Below are 17,620 nucleotides of genomic sequence, written 5' to 3'. Positions count from 1 at the left end.
TGGAAAATGAGCTGGAACTTTTATTCAGGAGAGCGAGAGGGGAGGGCCAGGGGGGCGAGCGTGGCCCTGCCCCCTTTCCTTCCTCCTGGGCTCCTTGGGACCTCCGTCTCCGGGAAGGCACCGGCTGGGGTGGGAGCCCTGTGCCACCGCGCTGCCGCCGCCGGAGCCTGTCCCCACACCCAGCACCAAGGAGCTGATCTCTGGCTCTTAGTCCCACAGCCAGAGGGACCCCTTTTCCCAGGGGCTCCCGGGGCCAGCTCCAGGTAGGTGGCTGAGTGTCGCAGAGCCTCTAGAAGGAAGGCGCCGCCTGGCTCGTCAGGAGGAAGTGTCCTTGGCCAGGAAGGAGCTGCCGGTGGCGCAGGACTCCTCGGGGGGCCCCGGGCTGGGGGGGGCCCGCTTCCGGGCCCAGCAGAGCAGGCTGCGCAGCTCAGAGGAGACGCTGCTGCTGAAGGCGGCGTAGATCCAGGGGTTGGTACAGCTGTTGAGGCTGGCCAGCAACATCAGCAGCACGAAGGGGGGCCCTGTGGGGGTGGAAGGGTCCGGGCTGGGGCCGAGAGTGCCCGTGCAGGGGCGCGGCAGCCCCTCCTGCCCCTAGGGAATGGCAGTCCACGTGAGCACGTGCGTCGGTGGGGGTAAAGGTGCGTGTGCGGCCTGGCGCGAACGGTCCCCCACAGCCCCAGCCCCAGCCACACCCACCTTCCCGGGGCGCCTCGGGGTCCCACGCCGACCACAGCTGCACGAGGAAGAAGGGCGCCCAGCACAGCACGTACACAATCACGATCACCAGCGTCATCCTCACGGTCTTGGCCATGGCTGCTGACACCCGGGCCCCCTCACTGGGACTGCCTGTCCGGCGCCCCCCACGGCAGCCCCCGGCCCTCTCTGCCGGCCCCGGCACCAGGCTGGCGTGAATCTCCCGGAAGATGAGCACCTGGCAGGCGGCGATGCCCAGGGCAGGTGCCACGAACACCATTAAGGCGATCCAGGTGACATAGGCTCGGAGGCCCCAGGGCTCAGCAAAGCGGGCCCAGCAGTCAAGGACCCCAGTACCGTCTCCCACGTCACGCTGGGCGAAGATGAAGAGCTGGGGCAGGCTGAGAATGAGCGAGAAGGCCCAGGCCGCCAGCACCGGCCGGTTCCAGCGGGCCCCGCCTCCGTGGCGGTATGCCAGCATGGGGCGGCAGATGGCGCGGTGGCGATCCAGCGTCATGGCCAGGATCATGTAGGAGGAGGCGTACATGCCCACCATCTGCAGGTACTTGACTGCCCGGCACAGGGCATCGGGCCCACGGAAGCGGTCGGTGGCATCCCATGCCAGCTGGGGCAGTACTTGGAACAGAGCCACGGCCAGGTCGGCCAGGCACAAGTGGCCAATGAAGACGTGCATGGGCGCCCAGCGACCCCGCCGGCCCCGGCGCACTAGGGCGCTCAGCACCAAGCCATTGCTCAGGGCCACGGCCACAAAGACTGTGGAGAGCAGGGCCAATTCCGCCTGGGCCAGCAGTGGGTCCCGGGTGTCCGACAGCTCCTCCTTGGTGCCGTTACCAGGTGGAACAGGTGGAGAGAGGGGCCGGGGCACAGCTGGGCAGGGGTGGAGGAAGAGGGCCAGGTTAGGGTGTGCGCTCTGCAGGGGGACCCGGGCCCGAGGAAGTTCCAATGGGAGAGGCGGAGCCAGTGGCCTGAGCAGCCTGAGTGGCTGGGCCTCCTGCTTCCCTCCGGTGTCCGGCTCCTGGCAGCCGCAGTCTCCCAACCTCCCCCCTCCTCCCCGGGAGCTCGCAGGGCCATCCCCTCCCCTCCCCACGTCGGCAACCTGGAGAGGCAGGTGAAGCAGATGTCTGAAAGAGGGGCTTCTCTGCTTCCTCCAACCCCGCTCGACCTACCTGGCTCATCCCGGCGGGGGGATTGGTGGGGGATGGGTAGGGGCCCAGGGGCTGGAGCCTTACCAGATGTGCTGCTGGATGCCATAAGCATGGTGGAGCTCAGGCAGGTGTCTTGAGCGCCTGGAGGAGACAGGGTGTCGCACTCAGCCTCTCATCCGAGGGGCCGGTCCCACTGCCCCATTTCTACACAGGCCTGTGTGTGTGTGTGTGTGGGCAGCGGGGGGGGGGGGGGGATCCAGCCTGTGTGCAGCTGCGTGTGTGCGTGTGCGCGTTCGTGTGTGTGTGTTCCCGTGATGGGGTTCGGGGGGGTACACCCTTAGCCAGATCAAGGTTGGTGAGGTCTGGTCCCCTGAGCCAGACGTGAACCTCAGGGCCCGCTGTGCCCCTCTCAGTACCGGGCAGGGTAACATAGACACACGAGCCCTAGGACCCACCTCGTCAGCCCACAAGACCTGGAGCAGACATGCAGACCCTCCCCCTCACCGTGTCCTCCCCCTGCGGCCCGACAGAGGCCAGGAGAGGTGGCCATCCGAGGGCTGGGGCTGGCCAGGGAGAGGCCGGCATGTCCCCGGGGCCCCTCGAAGCCCCTTACCTGGCTGGGCTGTCTGGGCTCCGGGCAGCTGGGCAGTGGCAGGCGCAGAAGGTGGCCCGAGAGCTCGGATCTGCTCTCCATCGCCTGCCCCGCCCCAGCCCGGCCTCTGGGAGTGACCTGCCCAGGAGGGGACTTCCTCTCCCTCTCCTCCCCCACGTGCCTCTCCTGGCCTCCTGCCTGTGGCAGCGGGAAGTAGTCCCCTGGCCTCCTGTGCTGCCTTTCCTGTCCCTGCCCTCCCAGGTCTGTCCCCAAGACTCCTACCCCCAGCCCCTGAGGGCCTGGACCCTCCCAGGCGGGTCCTCAGCTTGGCCATCCCCCTCAAACCCTGCTTGCCTCTGCCCCCACAGGGCCCACCTTACTAGGTGGCAGGGCTGTGGGAGATCAGTTAGCTCAGCTCCATTTCATAAGTGGGGAAACTGAGGCCAGAGATAAGCGGGGCTGACTGAAGATCACACAGCTTTTTCGTGGCACAGCTTGACTCCTTTCCCCAGCCACGCTCCTGCTGTCCCTCTTGGGCCAGGGCGAGGAAGGGGTGAGAGTTCGCGTGGAGTCCCCACTACAGAGTGGTGGCTCCTCCCAGGCCTATGAAGGGCCCACCCCTCCTCAATTAGGGCTGCCGGAGATGAGGCACAGGAAGGGAGGGTGTGGGGTGGGTACAAGCCAGGGCTTAATGTGCCCCTGTGAGAGCCAACTTCCTCCCCAGGGTCCTGTGGGGGCCAGGGACACCCCCCTCCTCCTGCCCCACCTGCAGCTACCTGTTGTCAGAGGAGGAGGCTTCAGATCTCTCTCTCTCTCTCTCTCTCTCTCTCTCTCTCTCTCTCACACGAACAGACACAGACACGCCCGAGTGTGTGCAACAGCCATATGCCCGCAAAGGCACACACACACTTGACATAGACACAGATAAACACCCGTGTTCCCACACTGTGTGGATGGCCTGACAGTGGGGCTTCCCTGCCAGGGACTTCGGGCTGGGCTCCCCCTCTCTCCTGTCCTCCGCGCCCCAGCCCAGCCTTTCCCTCCCGTCCCAGGCTCCCTCTTCCCTACCCTCTCCCGCTCTTGTTCTTGCCAGGACCCTGGCCTGGCTCACACAAGGCCTGCACGGCCCGGCCCGAGGCAGTGGCCTGCAGGCCTCCCAGGGACAGGCTCTGGGCCCAGCTGGCCCCGTTTTCCTGTTTGTCTTCTCTGATGACCTACAAGGCTAGAGGCCAGCACAGCTCCGCTCTGACCGGGCCCAAGTCCGGCCGACACTGAGGCCTACTCTTCCTGGCCAGAGGGCCCGGGGGGCAACATGGCCATCATGCACCACCCCCTCCCCCCGCACACTGCACCCCTGCACGCTGCATGTACAGCGCCCATACTACATCCACACGTGCCGTGCATTCGCACAATCTTGCGTGCACGCGCGCGCAGGCACACACACACACACACACACACACACACACACCGGTAGGAGACAGGTTGCAGAATGCTGACAGCCCACGTCTGAACACTTCAGCCACACCTCCTAAGAACAGGAACATCCTCACTCTTTCCCCTGTAACCACACTGCCGTTAATAACATAGAAGCAAAGAAACCACTTTCTACTGCCTTCCAGATCAACAAAAACGGTAGAAGTGGAGTTCTGGGCACAATTATAGAAGAGCGTTTTCGAGGGAGCCCCTGGTAGAGAGTCACAGCACACCTAGCACGTCCTTTTTCGTTCCGTTCCCCCTGGGCGGAGGCCTCACAGGGGGATGGGACCTCCCTCGTCTGCCCCGGGTCGGGGTGGGGGGGGGGAACCCAGGCACCTGCAGAGCAGCGTTTGTCCTGTCTTGCCCCAGCTGTGTGACCTTGGGCAGGCTCTGCCCAGCTCTTGGGGCCTCGGCTTTTCCCTCCTTTAAAGGGGAAGCCAACACCCGAATGCGGACCATGGTGACAAGTTGGGCAAAGACCTGGAACCGGCAGGTGAAGAGCTCACTGCACGTAGGGCAGCGCTGGAGGCCAGGGCCAGAAGCTCCGTACGGGTCCCTCTGCCGGGACCTGAGCGAGGCCACGCAGGGATGGATCCCAGCATAGAAGTGACAGGCAGGGTGGGGCCCCTGAGCCATGAGGCCACTTCCTCGGCCATCTCTGCTCCCTACGCTCCTTGTTTCCTGTTGTTGAGCCCGGGGTAAGAATGTTGGGGAAGCCCCCTCCCTTCCTCACTGGTTTTCTCCCAGAGGCAAGGGAGGGTTTGTGTCCACATGTAGACCAGACATCATGGGGAGTCCGTACGCACAGCTCGCCCCTGCTCAGCCAGAACAAGTGCTGGGACTTTCAGGAGAAGCCACCACAGCCAGAGGGCATCCTGGAGAGAGTCTGGATCCTTAGCTGAGAGCCCCCAAGGCTGGCACGCACGTGCCCCGGGCGCTGTGCCAGGTGACATGCTGGGCCAGGCTGGCCGAGGCCCGTCACCTGCAGGGACTAGCTGATCAGAGGTGACAGGCCTCAGGCAGGCCCCTGCCCCAGCCACCCCCCCACCCCAGCTCATGGGTAGGCTGACTGGCTTACTCACCGTCAGGGCCACATGAGTTAGCAGAGATGGTCCCTGGTTACCCAGAAGCCCCTGTCCTCTGGGCAGAGTGAACTGACAGCCGGGCACTGACCTGGACACCGCTCCTCCCTGAGACAGGCAGATGGGCAGGGGCTCTGGGGAGGAGACAGGAGGGATCCCTGAGAAATGTTTGGGGGGGGTGGCCGAATGGGCCCACATTCTTCCCAGGGAGCACTGAGAAGCAGGTTCTGAAGGACTGGAGAAGGCCCTGACCACGTGGCTGGCCAGTTACCCCAGCAGGCCTCGGGCCGGGGGCAGGACTGAGCAGACACGTCCCCCCCATCCCTGCAGGATTGCATCTGCACAGAGGATTCTGTGGGTGGCCAAAGTGTGGGCTCGTGTGTGCCCCAGCCCGGTGTCTGAGGAGAAGACAGGAGGCCTCGGGGTGGGCAGGTGGTCAGAGCTGGCAGGCCCCAGATCTTTGCTCTATCGCTGGCCCTGCGCCACGGGGGTGTGGGGTGGAAGGCCCCGGGCCCCGCCCCCAGGCCTGTGCTCAGAAGGCTGGGGGCCGGCGGGCCAGGGGAGACTGTTGCCACCACACAGGAGCCAAATGTGGGGACCCCGTTAACGGGTTGACAGAACGGAGAGGAAGGACATTTCTTTTTTTTTCCAACGTTTTTTATTTATTTTTGGGACAGAGAGAGACAGAGCATGAACGGGGGAGGGGCAGAGAGAGAGGGAGACACAGAATCGGAAGCAGGCTCCAGGCTCCGAGCCATCAGCCCAGAGCCCGACGCGGGGCTCGAACTCACGGACCGCGAGATCGTGACCTGGCTGAAGTCGGACGCTTAACCGACTGCGCCACCCAGGCGCCCCATGGACATTTCTGAGGCCTGGAATAAACCCTTGAAGGACACTGTAGGGAGGAAAGAGAAAGACGAGGGAGCCGAGGACATGGAGAGTAAGGGTGATGGAGCTGGGAGAACACCCAGGAGAACATCTGCTCAGAGGCCGGAGGGGACACAGTGCCCCGGTGTCCGGCGAGGGAGCGAGCTGCCCCAGCTGGGCATCCGTCCTGCTGGGGTCCCCCTGCAGATGGCAGATCCTGCAGGGCCGTGGGAGAGTAAGTGCACTGACACCTGCTGAAGTGACAAGCAGAGGCTCCAATGGGGTGAAAGGGCATTGGGTCAGAGGATGGGATCAAAAGGGCCAAAGATACATTTAATAAAACGACGTGCGTGCATGCGTGCGTGTGCACATGTATCGAAATGTGTATGGGTCAACGGTGGTGGCAAGACGGGGCGTCCACTCACCTGAGGCCCGAACGAGAGTGAATAAGTCATTTTGAAAGTTAGACCAAGCCTGCTTGCAAGTTTCTGGACAGAGGAGAGTGGTACTTAGACGAGGAGCCCCGAAGCCTGGGGGGGGTGCAGGGTCCCCCACAGGATGGGGAGCACCCCATGCAGGGGCTGAGGACCAGGGGCGTAGAAGGCAGGTGAGCAGTTGAGGTCTCTGTCCCCGGATGACCACGAGGTCCTCATCCGAAGGGAAGGCAGCCCGGCAGGAGGCGTCTCCTTTTTGGTCCGAGTTACCCAGGCGCGTGGTTTAAAGTGGCCGATTGTTCGGGGGCACCTGATTTCAGCTCCTTCCAGGGGCTCCCTGGGTAATCGCCGCCACCTCGCTCCGTAATGAGTCTCCAGCATCCTTTCCCCGCCACCGCCACTGCCACTGCCACCGCCACTCACCCTTCTTCCTCTGCTCGCCTCCCTTCCACTTATGGCTGCGTCGAGGGTATCATCGCTGTTCGGCGCTCCCACTACTCTGGCTGCCACGATGTACGCAAGGACTTCTCTCCTCGTCCCGCCTCGCTTTTTAAAATCAGACTTTCTGAGGTCTGATTAATAGCCAATCAAATTCACAAATTGCTTAATGAGATCTGACGCACGGACACACATGGTTTAATTTCTCCAGAGTAAATCCTTAGAACTGAGGCTGCTGGGTCAGTTGATGAGGTCCACTACTCTGCCTCTCTGATTTTAACCATTTCAGCACTATTTTATTGGGAACTTATTCTGCATTTTACTTATGACTGATGATGGTGAGAATCTTTTCATATATTTATTTGCCATTTGCATATTATCTTTGATGAATTATCTAGTCAAATCTTTTGTCAATTTTTTAAAGTTTTTCCAGTTGCTGAGTTGTAAGAGTGTTTTCATTTTCAATGTGTTTTGAATTCTTAAAAATGTTTATTTATTTATTTTGAGAGAGAGAGAGAGAGAGAGAGAGAGAGAGAAAGAAAGAGGTCGAGCAGGGGAAGGGCAGAGAGACAGAGAGAAGCACAGAGCCCAGCACAGGGCTCAATGTCACGAACTGTTAGATCATGACCCGAGCGTCAAGAGTCAGATGCTTAACCAAATAAGCCGCCCAGGCACTCCTCACTTTTAATATATTTTGGATACAAATTCTTTAAAAAAATTTTTGATGTTTCTTTATTTTTGAGAGAGAGACACACACACATACACAGTACAAGCAGGGCAGTGACAGAGAGAGGAGGAGACACAGCATCTGAGAGCCCGATGGGGGACTCGAACTCACACACCGCAAGATCATGACCTGAGCCGAAGTCAGATGCTTAACCGACTGAGCCACCCAGGCGCCCCTGGATACAAGTTCTTTAACATATATGTTTTGTTTTGCCAGTGTGCCTTGTCACTGTATTACAGTCTCTTTTAAGTAATTTCTACCCTGCAACGTGGGGCTGGAACTTACAACTTTCAGATCAAGAGTCTTGTGCTCTGTCAACTGAGCCAGCCCCTAACCGTCTCTTTAAAATAAAACAAAAACCTTAGGGGCACCTGGTTGGCTCAGTTGGTAGAGCACATGACTCTTGATCTCAGGGTCGTGAGTTCAGGCTCCATGTTGGGCATGGAGCCTACTTAAAAAAAGAAAAAAAGAAAAAGCCAACTTAAGATGTTTTGAAGATATAGAATTTTATCAGTTTGTTTTTCCTTTACAGTTTGTATTTTGTGTATCCTATCTAAAAAGCCTTCTCCTATGATTTATTCTAGAAGTTCTGTATTTCTAGCTCTTATATTTAGGCCCGTAATTCATCTCGAGTTAAATTTTGTGCGTGGTATGGATTAAAGATCCAGGTTCATTCTTTTGCGTGTGGCTATCCAGTTATCCCCCCACAGCTGGGGGGAATTGCCTGTTGCTAGTGTATAAAAATACCATTGATATTTGCATACTGACTGTTTATCTTGTGACCTTGCTAAACCCACTTAATAGTTCAATTGGTTTTTGTAGATTTCTTGGGATTTTTTTTTACCTAGATAATAATGCCATCTCAAATAAAAACGCTTTTACATTTCTTTCTAATCTATATGCCTTTTATTCCTTTTTCTTGCCTTATCACACTTGCTAGGGTTTTTCATAGATGCCCCTTATCAGGCTGAGGAAGTTTCCCTTTATTTCTACTTTATTGAGAACTTTCATCATGAGTAGGTGTTGAATTATGTCAAATGTTTTTCCTGCATCTATTGAGATGATCATGCAGTTTTTCCTTTTTTGTTGTTGTTCTGGTAATATGATTAATTACCTTGACTGATCTTCAAATGTCAAAGCAAACTGGCGTTCCTGAAAGGAACGTTACTTGGTCATGATGTATTATTTATTATATATTGCTGTATTTGATTTGCTAAAATTTCGGTTAATATTTTTACAGTGTGTGTATTCACAAGGGACACTGGTCTGTAGTTTCCTCTTTGTGTAACATCTTTGATTTTAGTATAAGGATAATGTTTACCTTGTCAGATGAGTTGGGAACTGTTTCCTCTATTTTCTGGAAGATTTTGTGTAGAACTGGTGTTCTTTCTTTCGTAACGTTTGGTAGAATTCTCTGTGGCAACGTTTTTAGCTACAAATTCAACTCCTTTCATAGATACGGGGTTATTCAGGTTATCTATTTTGTCTGGAATGAATTTGATAGTTTGTATCTTTCACATAATTCATCAATTTCATCTAAGTTGTATTGTAATGTATTAGCATATTATTATTATCCTTTTAATGTCTGTAATATCTGTAGTGGTGTCTTCTCTTTCATTTTACTTCTTTCATTTTTGATATTGGTAATTTGTGTATTCTCTCCATTTTTTTCTGATCAGACTAGCTAGAGGTTTATCAATTTCACTAATGTTTTCAAAGACAGCTTTGGGTTTCATATATTTACTATCTTGTTTTTCTGTTTTCTATTTCTTTGACTTCTGCTCTTTATTATTTTCTTCCTTCTATTTATTTTAAATTTAATTCACTCTTCCTTTTCTAGTTTACTTTTTAATTTTTTTTTTATTTGAGAGAGAGAGAGAGAGAGCAGGGGAGAGGGGTAGAGGGTGAGAGAGAGAGAATCTTACACAGGTTCCATGCTCAGCGCAGAGGCTGATGAGTGGAGCTTGATCCCACAACCCTGGGATCATGACCTGAGCTGAAATCAAGAGTCGAAATCTTTTAGTTTCTTAAAGCGGAAGCTCAAATTGATTTGGGACCCTTTTCCTTTTCTAATATGAACAGTGAATGTTATACATTTTCCTCTCATCACTTGTTTAGTTGAATTCCCAAATTTTGATATTTTACGTTTTTAGTTTTATTCAATTCAATATGATTTTTTTGTATTAGAACAGGTTTTAACTTGTGACTTCCCCTTTGATTCATGGCTTATTTGGAAGTGTATTTTTTCATTTCTAAATATTTGGAAATTTCCTACATATCATTTTGCTATTGATTTCTTTCTTTAAAAAAAAAAGATATTTTTAAGTAATCTCTACAGCCAATGTGGGGCTTGAACTTACAACCACGAGATCAAGAGCCGCATGCTCTACTGACCGAGCCAGCCAGGTGCCCCTGTTACTGATTTCTGATTCAGCATCACTGTGGTCAGAAATCCTACTTTGTACGACTGTTATCCTTTGTCATTTCTTGAACTCTGTTCTGTTGTCCAAAACATTGTCTATGTTGGTGAATGTTACATCTATCCTTGAAAAGAATGTGTATATGTGTATTTTCTTGTTGTTGGGTGTGGTATGCTATAAATATCAATTAGGTCACTTTGGTTGACAGTGTTGTTCACATCTATATTCTTACTGACTTTTCCCCCACTTTGTTTTATGAGCTACTGAGAAAAAGATGTTGTAGACTCCAACTACATTTGGAGATTTGTGTATTTCTTGACTGATTGCCCTTTTTCCATTATGAAATATCCCTGCTTATCTCTGATAATATTCTTTGTGTTGAATTCTATTCTGATATTAATATTGTCACACCAGCTTTCTTACGCTGAGCTTGTGCGATATATCTTTTTCCATCCTTTTACTTTCAGCTTGTCTGTGTCTTTATGCTAAAAGTGTGCTTCTTGTAAATAACATATTTTATCTAGCCCGACAGTTTCTGCCTTTTAACTTGTGTGTGTGGCAGACTGTGTTTTTCAGAGGTAGCCCCAACAATATCTCCCATTCTGCTGTTCTGGAACCTTGCCATTTTGCCATCAAGAGGTGGAATTTGGGGCGCCTGGCTGGCTCAGTCGGTGAAGCAACCCACTTCGGCTCGGGTCATGATCTCACAGTTTTTGGGTTCAAGCCCTGTGTCAGGCTCTGTGCTGAGCCCAGTTGGGGTTCTGTGTCTCCCTCTCTCTCTGCCCCTTCCCCGCCCTTCTTGCTCTCTCTCTCTCTCTCTCTCTCTCTCTCTCTCACTGCCTCTCAAAAATAAATAATCCACATAATATGGCATAAGCGATGCCGCTTGATTTCTGAGGCTGGGTCAGAAGAGGCAATGCAGCTTCAGCCCTGTTGGCGGGGATATTCAGTCTTCCGGCCTCTAGCTTCCCTGAGGCTGCCATGCTGTGAGGAAGCCCAAGCTAGCCCCTCATGGACAGACCACATGGAAGGGCTCTGACCCGTGAAGGGAGATGCTCACGCAGCTCTAAGTTGCTCCAACTCCACACTGTTCCAGCCCCAGCTGGACAGCGAGCGCACGAAGGACCCTCGGGCAGGACCACCCAGCTGAGCCCTTCCCAGATGCTTCTTTAAAAAAAGAATTGTGGACTTGTGGGGCACCCAGCTGGCTCAGTCAATGGAGCGCGCGACTCTTGATCTCGTAGTTGGAAGTTCGAGCCCCACGTTGGGTGCGGAGATTGCTTAAAAATAAAATCTTAGGGGCGCCTGGGTGGCTCAGTCGGTTGAGCGTCTGACTTCAGCTCAGGTCATGATCTCACGGTCCGTGGGGTCGAGCCCCACGTCGGGCTCTTTGCTGCCAGCTCGGAGCCTGGAGCCTGCTTCCGATTCTGTGTCTTCCCTCTCTCTCTGCTCCTCCCCCGCATGTGCTCTGTCTCTCTCTGTCTCCAAAATAAATAAAAACATTAAAAAAATTAAAAAAAATAAAAATAAAATCTTAAACAGATAAGTAAAAATAAATAAAATATTGTGGCCTTGTGATCTGAGTGCCTGGAGATTTTTTTTTTTTCAGTTCCACCTCACCCTGCGACGTTAGCAGATCCATGAACAAGTGCCTCAGAAGTGTCTCTCTCAGGTCTCCTGCCTCGACTGCTGCCGTAGCAGGCTTTTGCTTTGTCCTCAGTGTCGGACTCAGGGAGGCTGGAAGGTTTCTGTCAGTCCCCCTCCCCTGCCTTAAGACAGGTCAGGTCTTCTGTCCTTTCCCGGCCACGGCCTGCTGCCGGCAGGAGTGGGGTTGCCCTCAGTTCTCCTGCCCCTGCATTCACACTTCACCTTGTTAGTGCATCGATACCTTCAGGGAAAGCATATCAGCCCAGCTATGCTGCCTCCAGCCTTTGCGGGGAAACCCGTGGAAGAGAGTTGCTGGGCGAACGCAAACTCCTCTGTCTGAGGCTGGGGATTCAAACTGCCCTGCCATGCGACCTTTAAACGTTAGCGAACAGTTCTCTGCTCCCTTCTTCCTCGAGTCTAGGGCCGCCGCCACCAAGGATAAAAGTGCCCCTGCGTCTTTTTCCTGGGAAGGGCCTGTTGTGTTTCACATTTTGGCCCACTTTGTTTTTCCCCCCACTGTGGCAACTTCAGCTCCCTGATGGGCTTACGGGAAAAAACAATCCATGACTTTGGAGGCTACCGTGCTTCCAAAGTCTTGCAACTTTCTGCATCCCAGACAGATGCAAAACATCCACCTACTGACTTGTTCCTTCAGCCTTCCCAGTCTCAGGGGAGGGCACCCGACTGGCAAAAGCCAACCTGCCTCCCGGAGCCCGGCCAGCGCCGTCTGGGAAGTGCCACTCATTCCCCCTGTTCTTGGCTGTCATTTACATGGATTGAATTTGTGTTCTTATCCCTCATGGTCCTGTTTCCCACAAACCGTTTTCTTCTTCAATTTCATCTCCATTGGAAAAAAAAATTCTTTTACTGTTTATTCATTTTTTTGAGAGACGGAGAGAGACAGCACAAGGAGGGGCAGAGAGAGAGAGGGAGACACAGAAGCAGGCTCCAGGCTCTGAGCCATCAGCACAGAGCCCGACGTGGGGCTTGAACCCACGAACTGTGAGATCATGACTTGAGCCGAAGTTGGACGCTCAACCCACTGAGCCACCCAGGTGGCCCTACTCTATTATTTTTTTAAGATGTGAAGGAGGGGAATGTCCAGGATGTGGGTGCTGAGGGCTCAGGCTTGGAGGGCTCATCATCAGGGGTACCCTGGGTCTCGGGCTGCAACGGGGATTGAACTGGAAATCCCGCAAGCCCCTCCAGGTGGTCTGGGGGTAGTGGGTGAAGGCAGTCAGTGACCTCTGACCTCTCCTCGTCCTCAGGCAGTGGTGGCAGTGGTGAACCGAGTGGGCATTCACGCTCTTGCCCTGAGGGGCTGTTGGGCATCCAGGCCTGGCAGAGCGGGTACAGCGATGTGTTCTGGCTGAACTGACCCAAGTCCGTGCTCCGGTCAAACAGCTTGATCACATACCTGTTGGATGGCCGAGGTCCTCGCTCAGCTGGCCCATAACCCACCCCCCTTTCCCCTCCTCCTCTTCCAATGCCTGCAATGGAACAATTCTTTTTTTTTTTTTTTTTTAAAGATTTTATTTGTAAGTAATCTCTACACCCAACATGGGGCTCGAATGTACAACCTTGAGACCAGGAGTCACGTGCTCCACTGAGGGAGCTGGCCAGGTGCCCCTCGCAATGGAGCAATTCTAAGTCGTGGGTGCCCAAGGCGTTGTCGCAGCTTCCTCCTCCAGGTGCTCCCTGTCCATGTGACTCTTCTCCAGCAGACACTACAAAACAGCATCTAGTCGATTCCAGGCCTTGGCCATCTCCAGCTGCGACTTCTCTACTGTCACATCACTGGGAACATGTCCTGGGTCTGAGGTGTCACTCGCTGGGTCGGAGGTGCCCCGAGGAGCCCAGGGTCACGAATAGAGGCCCGAGGCCCACAGGGAGAGGCCAGAGGTAAGGTTCATGTGCGGCCAGTCCTCGGCGCTGAGCAGTATCCGGTGGTGACTGCCACCTCCTGGCTTCAGTTCCTTCCTCTTGGAATGGCCGAAGAGCCCAGAGAAAGATCTCCAGTCCGGTGCCTGGGGCTGGCTGTCTGCACTTGAACTGAGTAGGGCGAGAGGGCCGGAAGGCTCCATGTTCGCTGGGAATGTTCACCTGCCTCGTCCTCCTGTCCCCAGCGTGCTGCCCCTGCAACTGTCCCGGATGGTGCCCAGCGAAGGCACTTTCTGTGTCATCGTCTCCAAAGAAAGAACTTCCTCTTCTGCGGGGATGGGGGGCGGCATGTGGGGGTCTATCTGCCTCTTGCACAGATTCTCACCCCTGTCTGCACGGCTGATTTCTGCGCCACATGTGAGCTCTGCCGTGGGAATTCACCGTTCAGCTGGGGCCGCTGCGGGGGTGACTGCCGGACCCCCACGCTCTCGTTGGGGTTACCTCATCTCCTATTACTTTCATCCTTGGCACCGTTTGCTTTTAAAAACTCACTTGCTGTCATTTTAGTGGGGTTTCATAAGGGAGAGCAAATAAATGGCTGTGCTGAATTTGTCCCTTTAAAAAAATTTTTTTAAATTGATTTATTTTAAGAGAGACAGAGACAGTGTGAGTGGGGGAGGGGCAGAGACACAGAGGGAGACAGAGAGAGAATCCCAGGCAGGCTCTGCGCCATCAGCACGGAGCGTGACGTAGGGCTCGATCTCACGGAACTGCGAGATCTTGACCTGAGCCCGAATCAAGAGTCAGATGCTTACCCGCCCGAGCCACCCAGGTGCCCCGATTTGTCCCTTTTACATCCAAGTCAACAGTATGTGGAGAAAGTCTGGAAGGGGCCGGAGGCTGGCTGGGGGCACGCACCTGCACTGCGTTCCTTACAAGCCAGATGGTCTGGTGTTTGTGAATCCCTAGTGAGACCCATCTACACTTTCTCCTACAGCATCTGCAGCCTCTGAGCGGGACCGCGGGTGTCACCCGGGGCCATTCCGTTCAAAGCCCGGGGGTTTGGAGGAGACACGAGACAACAGGTAACTGAAGTGTGGTCAGCCAGGCCAGGTGCTGTGGAAGTGTCGCTGGCAGCGATGAACACAGAGGTGGGGTCTTCGGCAGCTCGGGCCGCCACAACAGAAGGCCACAGGCCGTGTGGCTTAAACGACAGCCATGTACTTTGTCACCGTTCTGGAGGCAGGATGTCCCAGATCAAGTTCTGCCAAGGTCGGTTTCCTTTTCTTGGCTTCTAGATGGTTGCCTTCTTGCCGTGTTCTCACAGAGCAATGAGAGAGGCTGAGGCAGAGACAGAGACAGAGACAGAGAGACAAGTCTCTGTTGTCTGTCTTCATAAGGACAGGAATCCTCTCCGATCAGCGCCCTGCCCTTATGACCTCATTTTGCCTTACTGACTTTCTCAGAGGCCCCGGCTCCAAATACAGCCACATGGTGGGTGAGGGCTTCAGCCTGTGAAGGGGAGGGGTACACGAAATTCAGTTCCTAACAGATGGCCACGCCGTGTATCACAGAGCCTGCCCCAACCTTGGCCTCCGCTGCACGGAGTCCAGCCAGTATTCAAGAGGAGGAAAGGAGTCACCACCTCTTGAAGGGAGGAACATCAAAGAATTTGTGGCCATAGGTTAAAACCACCAGAACAGAGATATTGATGAACTCTGGGCTTTACTAAGAATGCACATCAAGGGGCGCCTGGGTGGCCCAATCGGGTAAGCGTCCGACTCTTGATTTTGGCTCAGGTCATGATCTCACGGTTCGTGAGTCTGAGTGCTGCGCCGGGCTCTGCGCTGACAGCGCGGAGCCTGCTGGGGATTCTCTCTCCGCTCCTCCCCTGCTCAAGCGCTCTCTCCCTTTCTCTCTCAAAATAGATAAATAAACTTTAAAAAAAAAAAAAAGAACACATGTCAAAATATCTAGAGTCACTATTCAAAGATTCTCGCAGTGCTTCTAAACCGAAAGGAAGATTCCAGAACACAAATTCAATCCATGTAAATGACAACCAACAATAGGGGCAATGAGCGGCACTTCCCAGGCAGTGCGGGCCGGGCTCCGGGAGGCAGGTTGGCTTTTGCCAGTCGGGTGCCCTCCCCTGAGACTGGGAAGGCAGAAGGAAGGCCGCGTTTCTGCCCTGCGGAGCGGTTTTCCTGCTGGATGGCAAGGACGAAGAAGCACGCGGCTTCGGCGGCAGCGCTCCTGTGCTGGGTGGGCCTCCACTCCTTATGGCCGCGGTGACTTCCCGTCCCGGGTTGGTGATCCCTGACTGGTGGCTACGGTGTTGTCTTCTTGAACTCAGCATTTGCTTCGGTGCCCGCGGTGGTGGAGGCCAGGGGCGGCGGCTCCTCGTGGGAGCCGGTTTGGAGGCGGTGGTCTGGGGCCCCTCCAGCGGTCCTGCATGCTTCCCACCCCCTTTCTTAGGCTCACAAAATCTTTTTTTTTTATTTTTTAAAAATGTTTTTATTTTTGAGACAGAGCGCAAGTGGGAGAGGGAGACACAGAATCCGAAGCAGGCTCCAGGCTCCGAGCTGTCAGCACAGAGCCCAATGCGGGGCTCGAACTCACGGACCGCGAGATCATGACCTGAGCCGAAGTCGGACGCTCAACAGACTGAGCCACCCAGGCACCCCTCACAAAACTTTTTCTGCGGAAGATGGCTGGAGTGATTTCTGCTTCCCCCGCCTGAACCTTCACTGATAGAAAATGGGGGCAGAGAAAGAGAAATGTGGAAAGCCGGGCAAATGGGAAGCACTTAACAGGCAGGCAAGAACAAATGTAAGCATTTAGCAAACACCACCGACAGAATCAACTGAACCCTCCAGGTAAAAGACAAAGGTAGAAGAACGTACCCTCTGGCCCAGCAGCCCCGGCTAGGTGATGGTTACAGAAATGAAAGCGGACACAGACCCTGTACGTTAATGCTTCGAGCAGCTCCTCTCAGCATCGCCCAGAGCGGGAAACCACCCAGCGGGCTTGTGGCTAAACAAAGCGGGATATGGCCAAACACTGGCATGCTACTCAGTAATAAACAGGGACGAACCACTGCCGCGTGCGCACGCACACCAACATGGGAGGGTCTCGAAAACCACCCTGAGCGAGGGAAGCCAGCCAAGAGAATACACCCGGCACGATTCAGTCTGAAATTCGAGCGAAGGCAGCAGATCAGGGGAGGGGTGGGGGGGGGGGCAGGGCTAGAGGGAGCGCGTGACTTCAAAAGGTAGGAGAGAATTTGGGGAGGTGATGGAGTTATTCCATATCTTGATTGTGGCGGTGGTTATGGGACGTTTATCGAAAATCGTCGAGCTGTACACCTCCCAGAGGCCAATTTTACTGCATGTAAACGATGCCTCCATAAAGCCGAGTTTTGTTTTTTTGTTTTTTTTTTTTTTTTCAACGTTTTTTATTTATTTTGGGACAGAGAGAGACAGAGCATGAACGGGGGAGGGACAGAGAGAGGGAGACACAGAATCGGAAACAGGCTCCAGGCTCCGAGCCATCGGCCCAGAGCCTGACGCGGGGCTCGAACTCACGGACCGCGAGATCGTGACCTGGCTGAAGTCGGACGCTTAACCGACTGCGCCACCCAGGCGCCCCCATAAAGCCGAGTTTTCAACATTTTTTATTTTTATTATTTTTGGGACAGAGAGAGACAGAGCATGAACGGGGGAGGGGCAGAGAGAGAGAGAGACACAGAATCGGAAACAGGCTCCAGGCTCCGAGCCATCAGCCCAGAGCCTGACGCGGGGCTCGAACTCACGGACCGCAAGATCGTGACCTGGCTGAAGTCGGACGCTTAACCGACTGCGCCACCCAGGCGCCCCTAAAGCCGAGTTTTAAAAAGGCAACGATTGTTAGGCCGGATCAAAGCAAACCAAACCCCGACGACATGCTGCTTGAAGAGATACACCTGGGACAGGAAGACGCAGACAAATGGAAAGGAGAAAACCAGAGAAAGGTGGGTCAGGCTCATCAGTCCGCCCTGTCAACCTGCTGGCACTTTCTTCCTGCTCCCTCATCACGTGGCCTTTGTCTTGCTGTGGGGGAGGGTCCAGCCCGACTCTGGGCGGCTGCCCTCATCCGGTTGCTGTGCCCAAGACGCGTGGGTCACAGGGAGCCGTGAGGAGCTCAGGCCACTGAAGGTGG

At 54.4% G+C, this 17,620-nt stretch overlaps 1 protein-coding gene across 2 annotated transcripts; it reads right to left on the bottom strand.

The window, feature by feature from the left end:
- AVPR2 (arginine vasopressin receptor 2) lies at positions 1-3,017 on the bottom strand. Of its 2 annotated transcripts, none has more exons than XM_058714848.1 (4): positions 2,827-3,017; positions 1,944-2,000; positions 697-1,581; positions 1-521 (listed from the first exon to the last, which is right to left on the bottom strand). In XM_058714848.1, exons 2-4 carry the CDS (start codon positions 1,969-1,971, stop codon positions 316-318), a joined length of 1,119 nt encoding a protein of 372 aa, XP_058570831.1. In that variant the 5' UTR covers positions 1,972-2,000; positions 2,827-3,017; the 3' UTR covers positions 1-315. The 2 variants fall into 2 exon arrangements, with proteins under 2 accessions (XP_058570831.1, XP_058570830.1); XM_058714847.1 differs by lacking the exon at positions 2,827-3,017 and adding an exon at positions 2,473-2,687.
- Between the last annotated feature and the right edge of the window lie 14,603 nt (positions 3,018-17,620).

Source organism: Neofelis nebulosa, chromosome X (assembly GCF_028018385.1).
Source record: "Neofelis nebulosa isolate mNeoNeb1 chromosome X, mNeoNeb1.pri, whole genome shotgun sequence".
Taxonomy (NCBI): domain Eukaryota; kingdom Metazoa; phylum Chordata; class Mammalia; order Carnivora; family Felidae; genus Neofelis; species Neofelis nebulosa.
Note: the sequence above shows the minus strand (reverse complement) of the source record. Positions and strands in the feature narration are given on the sequence as shown.